The 16,456-nt window shown below is 34.0% G+C and overlaps 1 protein-coding gene across 1 annotated transcript in view; it reads left to right on the top strand.

Moving 5' to 3' along the window:
• The first annotated feature begins 1,138 nt into the window (after positions 1-1,138).
• Positions 1,139-16,456, top strand: part of LOC127721920 (amiloride-sensitive sodium channel subunit beta-like) — a 28,636-nt gene continuing 13,318 nt past the window's right edge. The window contains exon 1 of the mRNA XM_052228730.1: positions 1,139-1,666. Coding sequence (XP_052084690.1) covers positions 1,511-1,666 — 156 coding nt within the window. The 5' untranslated portion in view covers positions 1,139-1,510. The remainder of the gene's footprint in view (positions 1,667-16,456) is intronic.

The following is a 16,456-nucleotide window of genomic DNA, read 5'->3' as shown; positions in this document are numbered from 1 at the left end:
TCAGTAATTTCCACCTCAGGATTAGATTACTTTAGCTTTATTTGGCAAAACCTTTTAGAATGTTTGGTCCTTAATACTCTTCAACTTGATACTTCATTTGGCCTTTTTTAACTCTTTTCATTTGAGCTTCACAAATGCGTCTTTTGTAGACAAAACGCGCGTCTGGTGTACACAATTTTAATCATGGTATCTATGATTAGTTTGTATCAATAGTAAATGATTTGTTAAACCCTCATTGAATCTAATGTTCGAATCATTGAAACAGTAACAAAATTCGTAAAGGTTTGTGTAATTAAATTTGGTTTATGATCAGAAACGGGGAATATATTGACTTAAATAAAAAATTAAAAAAAACGACGAAACAAACAGTAATCCTATAAACTGTAACATAAATTATACGCCTCGAACTTTGCATTTCATGTTTTATTTTTTGAAAGATTTATAATATCATTATATCAAACTTAAATTCACTTATTATAGTATTTTGGCAATATATAACATAAGGACATGTGGTAGAAGTGTGGTATTACTTAAGCAATTATTTGCTTTTTGTTTGTCTTTTTTTTTTTGCTGTGCATGTACTTATTTTGTGTCATGGATTTGTAACCCGTATCTTTTGTTTTCTATTATAGGAAATCGTACGGTACTAAACAGTGTGTAAATCCCATTGCTGGAATATGACAAGATAATAACAAAAACTGATATAACAAACAGTACCCAACGATAACCACTGAATTACAGGCTTCTGGCTTTGGACAGGCACATTCACAATATGGCCGTGTTGAGCATGTTTGTGAGGGCAAGTTTTGAACAAAATCAGCCAATTATTTAATACAGAAACAAACTGTAAACATCTGTTAAGAATAGCTAATTATTCGTTAACCGTAAGACAAAACCACCAAGTATCGATCTACGAAAACGCACAGTTACTGAAAACTAGTTCAAAGCCAACAACAACTACATAAATCATATTCTCCCGCACGACTTCTGTAAATATAGACAATGCAATTTCCCATAGGAACTCCTTCGACGGCTAAAACTGTGCACTTTTACTATGAAGTTTCGTAAAAAATTGTATCCTAAAATGGAAAATTCATATGCACTACTATTTTTCAAAGGTCAAAATAAAGGGCTGTGCGGCATATTTTCAACATGTATATGCTTCGACATTCAAAGTGTTCAAACTTATACTTAAATTCTGTACTTACCCTCTTTTCACTTTGGGTCTTTCTCAGAATTCAATTCGGCTGCTATCCATATGTATTCATACTTGTAAATTTTCCAAGTTGCGACTTTAATCAAACAATTCCTATGAGATGGAAGTTGGCGATATGAAGACAGATATGTGATACATATCAAGCAGATCTTTACATTTGATTTCACATGCTTTGTATTTTTTATTTTAAGTACAACATGTACACAAGCAGAATGGATGAATTGCAATTATATGCTATTTCAAGCTATACTTAAATGTATATTACTATATTTGTTTATTTATTAAGCTTTAAGGATGTTAATCAACGTTAATCAAAGTGATTATGTCCCATACATAGCTTCAGAAGCTGGCATTAGATTGTCCATTCATGAACATGGTTCGCAACCTTATTTAGAAAATAGTGGAATCTCTGTAGCAACAGGGTTTAGAACGGACATTTCCCTAATTCAGGTAAGCTAAGATCGTTTGAATTGTTTTACACCTGTCATTTCTGTATTATAGATACAATGAATAGGCGTTGAATCTTGAAAAAGAAACCATGAACACGGAGGACCAATTATTTTGCTTTTCATGAATCAACGCTTGTTAATTATATCTCTAACTTAAACTATTTGAAACTTAAAGCCTTTTCTCAATAAGAGGGTATTGTTAATGAGTTTAAATAACCATGTTATCATGTTCAACGATGCATTAATAAATTTAAGTTCACAATTAATTGGTTAGAGAAATACAAATATAACATAATACATCATTCTTTAAATTATCATGCATCTGAATATCATTCATAATTTACATAATAAGGCATATTCGAACTGATTTGTAAGTACATATAATTATTATGCTACTGCAAATTCTATCAAGAAGCCTAATTCTAGGCATACCATGATTTACTCGCATAGGGATTTGGGAATACTTATTTGTAAATATATGTAGTAAAACAGATGAAAGCATACTATATTATTAAAATCAATAATGAATAAATTGATTGTAATCATTCTCTTTTCAAATATGTGAAATAGCCAATAATAATCCAAAAAACCCGCTATTACTACACAAATATCCGCAGTAACAAATAAAATAAGAAACACGGAAAAACTAAATTATAGGGATAACAAAGCAAACACAGGGATTCGAACCTAAACCAACTAGTCTTAACCTTTTGACTTTTTAACTCATTGATCTTAACCATATTAACCTCGCGGCTACCAACTTATACTATACAATTGTCTATTGTGTATACATAAAGGTACAAGCCCTGTGTGTCCGTTGTACTGATATGTATCATATGTTAAATTTATATATATATATATTTATTGTTTCTCCCACATACTGAATGCCACAAGTGTCACATGTTAATATATAAATTGAGTTCTCCGTTTTACAGTTGGAATTTGAGTAGATGGTATAATTTTGTTTAGTAACGGAGCTGATGAAAGAACTGCTTGTATTGGCAGCTTTACAACACAAGCAGTTCCTTCGACCACATTGTTTGTAGCAACCGGGAGATGGAGTAGGCTGCTTTGCTAATACAGATGTCACTAATTTGTCACGGATGTTTTTAGGTCTTCTGAAGGCCATGACTGGTGGTGAGGAAAATACTTTTTAAAGATTTGAATCATTTTCTTTAATTTTCCAATGCTTCTGAACAATGGAAGACACATTTTTAAAATCAGGATGGTAAGTGAGTACAAGGGGTATATTAACATGTGACACTTGTGGCAGTCAGTATGTGGGAGAAACAATGGACAAATTTAATATTCGGCTCAATAACCATCGTTCATGGTACAAAACCAACAAAAACTGTCCTCTCACAAGACATCTTCGTTCAACGAAACATTCTTTTGATAATGTTACTTTCCCAATCATAGAAGTCAACACCGAGTGGGACACCACGGCGAGAAGGAGAAGAGAACATTTTTGGATCCACCAACTCCACACTTTAGAACCTGATGGTCTTAACGAAAAAGATGAGAAAAGATACAGGAAAGATAAAGAATAATTTAGTACACAGCATCGTCCTTTTTATCCTGTAATATTGGCCAATGGACGTTGCTAACTTCAACTACCAATTTTGTAAAAATCTTGAACTTCATTCAAATTATGTATTACTTTCAAGGCAGCTAAATTCAAGTGCAACATATACATTGAGCTGCAAAAGTTTCTTATCATCTACATTCGATTTCACCTGGATAGATGTACGCCTGATAAAGCTAGTTAGTCTAGCGAAATATTGCGTTTATTTACATCATTTTCTAAATATTTTAAACATTCTTATATTTACATACTAAATAGTGTGATAAAATTACATTGTTAGGCAATCTTATATATATAGTGTCTAAAAATAGCAACAATCAACATTCTATCGATCTAGGCTTGGATTAATTTGTAAATAAACTGTACAGTTACTACATTAAAATATATAAGTGCCTAAGAATATAACTTTAACACACTAACGAGTGTTATAAAATTAGTTGTTATATTTTATATTATTCACGCAATATTTCGCTAAACAAATTAGCTTCATCAGGCGTGTGCATCTCTCAAGGTGAAATCGGATGCATGACAAAAAAAATATTTTTGTAGCTTGAACTACACAAAATTTGAGTAAAAGTTTAACAAAATTTATTGATGTTGTATATAAATATATGTTTGTAAATTGTCTAGAAAAATATTTTTGCCGCTTATTGTTAGCTTGAACTACACAAATTTTGAGTAAAAGTTTAACAAAATTTATTGATGTTCTATAAAAAATATATGTTTGTAAATTGTCTAGAAAAATATTTTTGCCGCTTATTTTACATAGCAATTCTTAAATCAAAACAAATAGTTGTTTTAGTTAAATAGAATACAGTTCAGGTTTTAATCCTTTGGTTTTTAAAGGCAGTGCTTTAATGCCTTTCTAGTTGCCGGGTTAATCCTTCCTTCCGCGATATCCAACTTATCTACGTGGGGGGTCATTAGACTCCAAGTAGATCCGGAAATGTTGAATTCTCTCCTCTTCTTATTGCGATATAAAATGTTTTTTGTTTCATTTCATTTACATTGTGAAATAGAGAAACGATCATTGTGTTTTGTTAGTTTTAAAAACTTTTGATATATTAGTATTTTGCATTATAAGCCGTCAACCGATTGACAAACTAGAATTATTTGAATTCCGTGTGGAAAGAGCTCGGGTTAATTTCGAGTGTTATCTGCAATCTAGATGTTTATAAATCATTTCAGTCGTTGATATAATAATTAAAGGTCGACTGAACATGAATTATATTATACAATTTAAAGCGCATTTCTGTTTATGCAAGTGAACCCGTCTAACGTTATTTTCGCAGTTATATAAAGTAGCAAATTATCGTTCCTGAATAGGTGGCGCCGTGGTAGCGGATCCTGTTCCTCTTCTTCCGGTTTCTGCACTGTGCAACTATTTCAGTTATATTTTTAATTAACGATGCCAAGTACTTGTTGTTGTGTACCTGGATGTCATTTAAGAGGAGGACATGCATTTCCAAATGACTTAAAAAGAAGGAAAAGTTGGATCAACGCCATGGCCCATACGCAGATTGGACGAGAACACGATGATATCGTGGAGTCCATCTCAATCAGCTGTTGTTTGCAAGGCACGTTTTACTGAAAAAGACTACGTGGAGGAAACTATTCATGGTAAAACTTTATTTTTCTTTGTGAAATATATAGTTATATATGTAATCTCCATGCGAATAAACCAAAGTCTGTTTACAACCGCAATTATCGTTTTAGAATAAAAGGGGGTGGGTAATTCAAGACGTCATAATTTTTTGGATTACGATTCAATGTGATCTGTTTGAGATTTTTTGGTGATTGCTACAATTATAATGATTTCTTACAAGAGGTATATCATACTGAGAATTATTTTAGCAGTAATTATGCTAATGTAGTAATGACAGGAATGCATAAGCTATGCCTCATAGACTTTCTTGAAAAATATCAATGACAATGTTAACAGGAGCAAAACAATGACATGCTCTCATCTATATTATAGTTATTTAGGTACAAACAATGTACGTTTGTTGCATAAGTCTCTCATTGTTTATCCTTTGGATTAACATAACATACATTGAATCAGGCAAACATAGTTTTATCCAGATTGTAATGAATAAATCTAGTTAATATTTCGCCAGGTAGTACAAAGTAAACATTGCTAATGGAAGTTCATTTAATTTTAAAAAATCTAATGTTTTATAACCTTTTTCAGGGCGCAAACCCTCCATACAGAGACTTAAGTCTACTGCAATTCCCAGCCTATTTTCCAAGCAAGAGACTGAATCGTTCGCAAAAAGAAAAATCAGGGCAGTTTCCTGTGAAAACAAAAGAACTAAACTTGATGAATATTGTAGTAGAAATCTAGAGGAAAGTTTTGATTGTAAAGTTGGTTTTCCTGAAGAAGTCATTCATACTGCAGAAAGGATTTATGACTGTCCACCACCAACTGCTGAGCTAATGTTGAGCTTCACAGATGGAATTACGCAAACACCATCAATGCCTATGTTTTCAGCAGAGAATTTTGAAATGAAGACACGTGACACAGCCATGCATTTTTATACCGGTTTAGAGTTGTATAGTAAATTTTTATTTGTTTTGACCACACTTGGTCCAGCAGCACATTGTTTGAGATACATATATTTTCAAATTGATAGGGTGTCAGTTGAAAATCAGTTTTTTTATGACTTTGATGAAATTGAGGCATCATACAACCAACTTTGAACTGTCTAGATTCTAGATTGAATCTAGTGTTAAGAATATTGTGTATACATGGATTGTTTTTATGTCTAAACAGTGGTATGAGGCTAACACTTGGCCATCTAGTGGTTTAGTCAGGTATTTTTCACCATCCAACTTCAAATTAAAGTTTCCTACGACTTGGATTATTATTGACAGCACAGAATATCCCGTGATAAAACCTAAAGCTCCTAGAGCTCAGGCAACCTTTTCATCAAATAAAAACAGAAACACTGAAAATTCTTGAATGTTCGACACCTGGTGGTGTAGTCAACTATGGCTCTATGTCACATAGAGCGAATTATTGGACTTGGCAAAACATACAAAATTCTAATAAATCCTATGAATGGAACTGAAACAAAACTTTCATCTGAAATAACATTTAGTTGTTTTATGTTGTGTAATTTTAGAACTTGTATTGTGCCAAAGGATGCATAAATAAAAGTGACGCAATGAATTTTGTTCTGATATATATATATATTTACAATTACATGCACATGTAAATTGTAATGCATATAAAAATAAGGAGATGTGGTATGATATTCAGTGAGTTTATCAAACTAAAGTGCATAAGAAATGGGTTTAAGCAGTTACAGGTGTTACTGTCACCGTACAATCTCCAACAATGAGAAAAACTCGTACCCTGTAAAAAATTTCAGAGATCTTACAACTAAGTTTTGTTGTCTCACCTTGACTTTGGTGAATTTTTTATATCTGTTGATGTAAATATAAAAAAGAAGATGTGGTATGATTGCCAATGAGACAACTCTCCACACATGCACAAGAGACCAAATGACACAGAAATTAACAGCTATAGGTCACAGTACGGCCTTCAACAATGAGCAAAGCCCATACCGCACAGTCAGCTATAAAAGGCCCAGAAATGACAATGTAAAACAATTCAAACAAGAAAACTAACGGCCTATTTTATGTAAAAAAATGAACAAATATAACAAATATGCAACACATAAACTAACGACAACCACTGAATTACACTTTTATAGGCTCCTGACTTGGGACAGGCACATACATGTACATACAGAATGTGGCGGGCTTAAACATGTTAGCCGGATCCCAACCCTCCCCCTAACCTGGGACAGTGGTGTAACAGTACAATATAAGAAAGAACTATAAAAATCAGTTGAAAGAGGCTAAACTCATCAGATGGATAAATACAAATACAAGTGGACGTGGTCGGGTAGTTGTACATCCAAACAACAAAAAGACACTAAGTACAAATCTGAGAGTACTCGCAGTTACTGACAGCTAGTTCAAAGCCACTAACAACTGATAAAAAATTTTGCATCTAAGACTAAATTATCAATCCGTAAGCTCCCTTTAGAATTTTATAAATTTTAGATTTTACATTTCTGAGTTATGGGGTTTTATTCATTAAAAAAGGGGGGATTTTCCAGTTTTTGGACAACAACTCAAAAATGCTTTAAGCAGTTCACATGAAACTTTGGTGAATTATTTATAGCTATTGATGTAATCTCCCTATTGATTTTCATAAATTTCAAATATGACATTGAGAAGAAATTGAACTTTATTTGTTTATAGTCTGGCAACAGATTTATTAAGTATTGCACAACAGCACAGTGTATTGCACAACAGCAAGAAATCTTTAATTGAATATAAATTCAATTCATATAACCGATTTCAAGTTCATTGACTACATTTATTCAGAAACTATAATATGTCAAATATTTAATTACAATCCAAATTCAGACCTGTATCAAGCTTGAATATTGTGTCCATTTTTGCCCCAGCTGTTCAGGGTAGTACCTCTGCGGGTGTATCCAGCTGCGCTCAGCAAATCAGTTTATTTCTTAATTAAGAACTCCTTTTTATACGACTGCAAACAAATTTTGTGGTCGTATATTGGTATGACGTTGGCGTCGTCATCGGCGTCGTCCGGCGTCGTCATCCGAAGACACGTTAGTTTTCGCACTCTAACTTTAGTTTAAGTGAATGGATCTCAATGAAATTTTAAAATAAGGTTCAATACCACAAAAGGAAAGTGGGGATTGATTTTGGGGGTTATGGTACCAACAGTTAAGGAATTAGGGGCCAAAAATAAGCATTTTTGTAACTTCCAGACATAACTTGTGTGTAAGTGTATGGATCTCACAAGGTTCCATATCACAAAGGGAATGCTGGGATTGATTTTTGGGGGTAATTGCCTCCAAATTTTAGGAATTAGGGGCCAAAAAGGGGCAAAAAACAAGCATTTTTCTAGTTTCATGACAATAAAGAGTGTGCAAGTCTATGGATCTCTCTGACATTGTATCACAAGGTTCCATATCACAAAGGGAATGCTGGGATTGAGTTTGGGGGTAATTGCCTCCAAATTTTAGGAATTAGGGGCCAAAAAGGGGCAAAAACAAGCATTTTTCTAGTTTCATGGCAATAACTTGTGTGTAAGTGTATGGATCTTTATGAAATTGTACTACAAGGTTCCATATCACAAAGGGAAAGCTGGAATTGAGTTTGGGGGTAATTGCCCAAAAAGTTTAGGAATAAGGGGCCAAAAATAAGCATTTTTCTAGTTTCCAGACAATAACTTGTGTTCAAGTGTATGGATCTCTCTGAAATTGTACTGCAAGGTACCATACCACAAAGGGAATGCTGGGATTGATTTTGGGGGTAATTGCCTCCAAATTTTAGGAATTAGGGGCCAAAAAGGGGCAAAAAACAAGCATTTTTCTAGTTTCATGACAATAACTTGTGTACTAGTCTATGGATCTCTCTGACATTGTATCACATGGTTCAATATCACAAAGGGAATGCTGGGATTGATTTTGGGGGTAATTGCCTCCAAATTTTAGGAATTAGGGGCCAAAAAGGGTAAAAAAACAAGCATTTTTCTAGTTTCATGGCAATAACTTGTGTGTAAGTGTATGGATCTTTATGAAATTGTACTACAAGGTTCCATATCACAAAGGGAAAGCTGGGTTAGAGTTTGGGGGTAATTGCCCTAAACGTTTAGGAATTTGGGACCAAAAAGGGGCCAAAAAACAAGCATTTTTCTAGTTTCCAGACAATAACATGTGTTCAAGTGTATGGATCTCTCTGAAATTGTACTGCAAGGTACCATACCACAAAGGGAAGGCTGGGATTGAGTTTTGGGGTGATGAATCATAAGGGGGTTCAAAAAATTTGGGGGGGGGGGGGATTCTTTTTCCTTTTTTTTTCTTTAAAATTTTCCATTTTAAATTGGTTATTTCTGATTTATATATAAAAGCAAATAATAATGATATGGTTTGAATAGGTAAATTAAATTTTCTTAAGTATCTTAGACCACTTTCATTCTGTGTCAGAAACCTATGCTGTGTCAAATATTTAATTACAATCCAAATTCAGTGCTGAATCAAGCTTGAATGTTGTGTTCATACTTGCCCCAACTGTTCAGGGTTCGACCTCTGCGGTCGTATCAAGCTGCGCCCCAGCGGAGTATTTTATTTCATTCATAAATTACTTTATGCTTGGAAATATAATTTTGCTTGGAGTTGAAAGAGTTGACATGTTGCAATGTACATTTACTCTACATAGTTCTATGGTACCAAATCAAAAGTTTATATAAAGAAAGAAGTCAAAGGTTTCCCATCATAGTTTAGTTACATACATTTTTTTTGTACCTGAGGTCGTTGAATATAGATCATTATATAAATAAGGAGATGTGTTATGATTGCCAATGAAAAAACTAAGGATTTTCTTATCCAAGGAATAGATTTCCTAAGCCGTATTTGGCACAACTTTTTGGAATTTTGGGTCCTCAATGCTCTTCAACTTTGTACTTGTTTGGCTTTGTTACTATTTTGATCTGAACGTCACTGATGAGTCTTATGTAGACGAAACACACGTCTGGCGTCCAAATTTTAGGAATTAGGGGCCAAAAAGGGGCAAAAAACAAGCATTTTTCTAGTTTCATGACAATAAAGAGTGTGCAAGTCTATGGATCTCTCTGACATTGTATCACAAGGTTCCATATCACAAAGGGAATGCTGGGATTGAATTTGGGGGTAATTGCCTCCAAATTTTAGGAATTAGGGGCCAAAAAGGGGCAAAAACAAGCATTTTTCTAGTTTCATGGCAATAACTTGTGTGTAAGTGTATGGATCTTTATGAAATTGTACTACAAGGTTCCATATCACAAAGGGAAAGCTGGAATTGAGTTTGGGGGTAATTGCCCAAAAAGTTTAGGAATAAGGGGCCAAAAATAAGCATTTTTCTAGTTTCCAGACAATAACTTGTGTTCAAGTGTATGGATCTCTCTGAAATTGTACTGCAAGGTACCATACCACAAAGGGAATGCTGGGATTGATTTTGGGGGTAATTGCCTCCAAATTTTAGGAATTAGGGGCCAAAAAAGGGCAAAAAACAAGCATTTTTCTAGTTTCATGACAATAACTTGTGTACTAGTCTATGGATCTCTCTGACATTGTATCACATGGTTCCATATCACAAAGGGAATGCTGGGATTGATTTTGGGGGTAATTGCCTCCAAATTTTAGGAATTAGGGGCCAAAAAGGGTAAAAAAAAACAAGCATTTTTCTAGTTTCATGGCAATAACTTGTGTGTAAGTGTATGGATCTTTATGAAATTGTACTACAAGGTTCCATATCACAAAGGGAAAGCTGGGTTTGAGTTTGGGGGTAATTGCCCTAAACGTTTAGGAATTTGGGACCAAAAAGGGGCCAAAAAACAAGCATTTTTCTAGTTTCCAGACAATAACATGTGTTCAAGTGTATGGATCTCTCTGAAATTGTACTGCAAGGTACCATACCACAAAGGGAAGGCTGGGATTGAGTTTTGGGGTGATGAATCATAAGGGGGTTCAAAAAATTTGGGGGGGGGATTCTTTTTCCTTTTTTTTTTCTTTAAAATTTTCCATTTTAAATTGGTTATTTCTGATTTATATATAAAAGTAAATAATAATGATATGGTTTGAATAGGTAAATTAAATTTTCTTAAGTATCTTAGACCACTTTCATTCTGTGTCAGAAACCTATGCTGTGTCAAATATTTAATTACAATCCAAATTCAGTGCTGAATCAAGCTTGAATGTTGTGTTCATACTTGCCCCAACTGTTCAGGGTTCGACCTCTGCGGTCGTATCAAGCTGCGCCCCAGCGGAGCATTTTATTTCATTCATAAATTACTTTATGCTTGGAAATATAATTTTGCTTGGAGTTGAAAGAGTTGACATGTTGCAATGTACATTTACTCTACATAGTTCTATGGTACTAAATCAAAAGTTTATATAAAGAAAGAAGTCAAAGGTTTCCCATCATAGTTTAGTTACATACATTTTTTTTGTACCTGAGGTCGTTGAATATAGATCATTATATAAATAAGGAGATGTGTTATGATTGCCAAAGAAAAAACTAAGGATTTTCTTATCCAAGGAATAGATTTCCTAAGCCGTATTTGGCACAACTTTTTGGAATTTTGGGTCCTCAATGCTCTTCAACTTTGTACTTGTTTGGCTTTGTTACTATTTTGATCTGAACGTCACTAATGAGTCTTATGTAAACGAAACACACGTCTGGCGTCCGAATTTTAGGAATTAGGGGCCAAAAAGGGGCAAAAAACAAGCATTTTTCTAGTTTCATGACAATAAAGAGTGTGCAAGTCTATGGATCTCTCTGACATTGTATCACAAGGTTCCATATCACAAAGGGAATGCTGGGATTGAATTTGGGGGTAATTGCCTCCAAATTTTAGGAATTAGGGGCCAAAAAGGGGCAAAAACAAGCATTTTTCTAGTTTCATGGCAATAACTTGTGTGTAAGTGTATGGATCTTTATGAAATTGTACTACAAGGTTCCATATCACAAAGGGAAAGCTGGAATTGAGTTTGGGGGTAATTGCCCAAAAAGTTTAGGAATAAGGGGCCAAAAATAAGCATTTTTCTAGTTTCCAGACAATAACTTGTGTTCAAGTGTATGGATCTCTCTGAAATTGTACTGCAAGGTACCATACCACAAAGGGAATGCTGGGATTGATTTTGGGGGTAATTGCCTCCAAATTTTAGGAATTAGGGGCCAAAAAGGGGCAAAAAACAAGCATTTTTCTAGTTTCATGACAATAACTTGTGTACTAGTCTATGGATCTCTCTGACATTGTATCACATGGTTCAATATCACAAAGGGAATGCTGGGATTGATTTTGGGGGTAATTGCCTCCAAATTTTAGGAATTAGGGGCCAAAAAGGGGCAAAAAACAAGCATTTTTCTTGTTTCATGGCAATAACTTGTGTGTAAGTGTATGGATCTTTATGAAATTGTACTACAAGGTTCCATATCACAAAGGGAAAGCTGGGTTTGAGTTTGGGGGTAATTGCCCTAAACGTTTAGGAATTTGGGACCAAAAAGGGGCCAAAAAACAAGCATTTTTCTAGTTTCCAGACAATAACATGTGTTCAAGTGTATGGATCTCTCTGAAATTGTACTGCAAGGTACCATACCACAAAGGGAAGGCTGGGATTGAGTTTTGGGGTGATGAATCATAAGGGGGTTCAAAAAATTTGGGGGGGGGATTCTTTTTCCTTTTTTTTTCTTTAAAATTTTCCATTTTAAATTGGTTATTTCTGATTTATATATAAAAGCAAATAATAATGATATGGTTTGAATAGGTAAATTAAATTTTCTTAAGTATCTTAGACCACTTTCATTCTGTGTCAGAAACCTATGCTGTGTCAAATATTTAATTACAATCCAAATTCAGTGCTGAATCAAGCTTGAATGTTGTGTTCATACTTGCCCCAACTGTTCAGGGTTCGACCTCTGCGGTCGTATCAAGCTGCGCCCCAGCGGAGCATTTTATTTCATTCATAAATTACTTTATGCTTGGAAATATAATTTTGCTTGGAGTTGAAAGAGTTGACATGTTGCAATGTACATTTACTCTACATAGTTCTATGGTACCAAATCAAAAGTTTATATAAAGAAAGAAGTCAAAGGTTTCCCATCATAGTTTAGTTACATACATTTTTTTTTGTACCTGAGGTCGTTGAATATAGATTATTATATAAATAAGGAGATGTGTTATGATTGCCAATGAAAAAACTAAGGATTTTCTTATCCAAGGAATAGATTTCCTAAGCCGTATTTGGCACAACTTTTTGGAATTTTGGGTCCTCAATGCTCTTCAACTTTGTACTTGTTTGGCTTTGTTACTATTTTGATCTGAACGTCACTGATGAGTCTTATGTAGACGAAACACACGTCTGGCGTATTAAATTATAATCCTGGTACCTTTGATAACTAATTTGACTATAAACATAGATAAAAAAGGTACAAACTGGACATAATGCACTAGTTCATAAACAAGTGAGAACAATCGCCTTCATATAGTGCTCAGAATATGACATTCATAAAACTTATTCAATATCATTAGAGAACTCTAAATCTTAAATACTGAAAGCCACCTCTGATAAGTACACTGTACTATGCAAGATAATGATATAACTGGACTTAAAATACACACAACCTGTAATTAACTGCCTTTACAGCGCTTTCGTGCTTTGATTGGTAGAACTGTTTTTCATCTCTCTCATTAAGTCCATCAGGTTCAAGACTACGTAGCTGATGCATCCAGAACCTTTCTCACTGTTTTCTCCTATGGGAGTCCCAATTTTGGTTTACCTCAATTATTTGAAAGGTGATATTTTCAAAAGTATGCCCTGTTCTTAAGAGGTGTCTCGTAATTGGACAGTTTCTTCCTTTTGTATAAAAAGACCGGTGATTGTTAAGTCTGATGTTGAATTTCGTTTCTGTTTCACCAACATACTGCAGCTTGCAAGTTCCACAAGTAAGAATATAAATACTATTTTCCGTTTTGCAATTAGATGTAACATAGATGTTGTATCGCTGCTTTGTTACTGTGCTGCTGAAAGAGTGGTCAGTGTTGGCGACTTTACAGCACTTACAATTGGTCATTCCGCATTGTTTGTAACACCCAATTTTAGAAGTCTATTGTTTCTTTACTTTAGATGTGACAAGTATGTCTTTGAGATTTTTGGGTCTGCGATAGGCAATAACAGGAGGTGATGGAAACATTTCTTTTAAGGAAGAGTCATTTTCGATAAGACGCCAGTGCTTGCGGATAGTAGATGAAATATTTGTCAAATCGGGATGGAAGGTGACAACAAACGGAATTCTATCTGCGCGGGTCGTCTTATCTTTGAAATCCATGAGGATATCTCGATCTTTTTCTTGGGCTTTATCAAAAGCGTCTGTGATGTTTTTGTTTTTGTATCCTCTTGATTTTAGTTGTTTTTTAAGTTGTCCCAAACGATAGTTGAGTTTGGATCCCGTTTTTTACAAATGTGGTGGTGTCGAGAAAAGCAATTTTCTCGCTTGAAAATTCAGATGTAAATTTAATTGAGTGATGGAACTGATTACAATGATCTAAGAAATCTTGTAAATGTTTTGCAGTATCGTTCCATTTCATGTCAATATCATCAATAAAACGGAGCCATGACAAGGGTTTGTATGGCACACTCAAAAGGATGCGTTCTTCAAGATCCCCCATAACAATATTGGGAAAAGAAGGTGCCATTTTTGTTCCCTTACTAGTTCCGTCAATCTGTAAAAGGTGCTTGTCGTTGAAAATAAAGTTGTTATTTTCAAGCACTAGCTTGAGCAATTGAACTAGACAGTCAGCTTGTGGATGTTTATCCTTTCGAGTGTTCCATACTTTTTCACACGCGGCCATTCCTTCATCTTTTGGAATCTTTGTGTATAAAGAACACACATCCATCGAAACCAAAATTGTGTCATTAGGTAAAGGACTTAAGGAATTCATTTTTTTCAAATAGTCAGTTGTATCTTGAATACGAGATGGCAGTTGTCTAACATGTGGTCTAAGGTGGTAATCAACAAATTCTGAAATTTTATCGGTGGGATGGCCATTAGCTGATACTATAGGTCTCCCTGGAATCCCTTCTTTATGGAGTTTTGGAAGTAAGTAAAATCGACCGGCTGTGCAAGTTTCGTCTGGGCGTAGATAATCGTACGTATCGTCATCAATTTGTTTATCTTTATTCATTTCTGAGAGGACGTCATTAATTTTTTGTTGATTTCTTTGGTTGGATCACATGTTAATTCTTTATAAAATTTAGTGTTGGAGAGCTGACGATTCCCTTTTTCGATGTAGTCTGCCTTGTTCATCACAACAACGGCACTTCCTTTGTCCGCTTGTTTGATAACAATGTCATCACGGTCTTTTAAGTTTATCATGGCTTGGCTTTCTGACTTTGAGATATTTCGCACTTGTTTACCACTGATTGAAGATCTGACTTCAGCTTTGGCTGATGTAATAAATGATTCCAAATTATCGTTTTTGCTTTTAGGTGGATTCCATGTACTTTTCTTTTTAAATTTTCGGATGCATATGTCTCCTTCATCACTCTCATAATCGGATTCATTCATTCCGGCTTCTTTTAGATTTTTATTCTGTTGTCTATTGAAATGTTCTTTCAAACGAAGACTCCTGGCAAATGCTTCTACATCTTTCTCAAGTTGTAAATTATTGACGGTTGCTGGAACTGGACAGAAATTAAGGCCTTTTTTTGGTCTTTTTTTGGTCTTTTATATATTTATATATATATATATATATCGATGGGTTAATGCCACAACCTCGTAACTGAAAATTTGTCACTTTTCAGAAACAGACATACACAGTTTGAACGCCAATATAAATTTCATTTTGCTTCAAAAATGTATCAAATTAACTTTGATTGCGTAAATACTCCTAATGATTATAATTTTATAATTTGATGCTAATTGGATGACAGATAACCGATAAAAATGCACTTGAAATGTTTAACGGATATAGGCATCTCATGATGATTAAATTTAATGCAGATGTGTTTGCCATAAGGTCATAGCTAGTGATAAAAGGTATACGCTCTAAGGTATATCATATTTTAAATTGTGTTTGATAAGCATCATTGCATTTGCAATTGATAAGAGATTGTGGAATTTATAATATGAATAAATATAACTGAATGAATTTTATTTACTTTGAACAATATATTAGTTTAACAATTATATACATACACATAATGTTATAAAACATTGTTAAGGAAAAAATAAAGATGATGTAAAGCAATACAGTACATAAAGGAATTATGGAAAGTGGATTTAGCTATACAAAAATACATACATATAGTTGAAAACTCTTATAATTTATTTTTCGTCAAACCAAAAAATATTATTCAATTCGCAATTTTCTGAAGCAATAAGAGATGGTTACAAAATTTCTGAAATGAAAGATATGTCATTGTCTTTATAATACTTGTTTGGCCTTAATAACACATAATATAATTAAATCAGACTATCTACACAAAGACCTTGGATTGATGAATTTATTGTGTGAATTAATATTCATTGAACCTTAAAGACAAATAAAAGCAATATAATGTATCAAAGTTCCCAACGAAAATCGTGTGTTATAGCTGTGTTTCACAAAAAGAATATACA

This window comes from Mytilus californianus, unplaced genomic scaffold (assembly GCF_021869535.1).
Source record: "Mytilus californianus isolate M0D057914Y unplaced genomic scaffold, xbMytCali1.0.p SCAF_12, whole genome shotgun sequence".
Lineage (NCBI taxonomy): Eukaryota > Metazoa > Mollusca > Bivalvia > Mytilida > Mytilidae > Mytilus > Mytilus californianus.
This window is presented reverse-complemented; position numbering and strand designations above follow the sequence as displayed.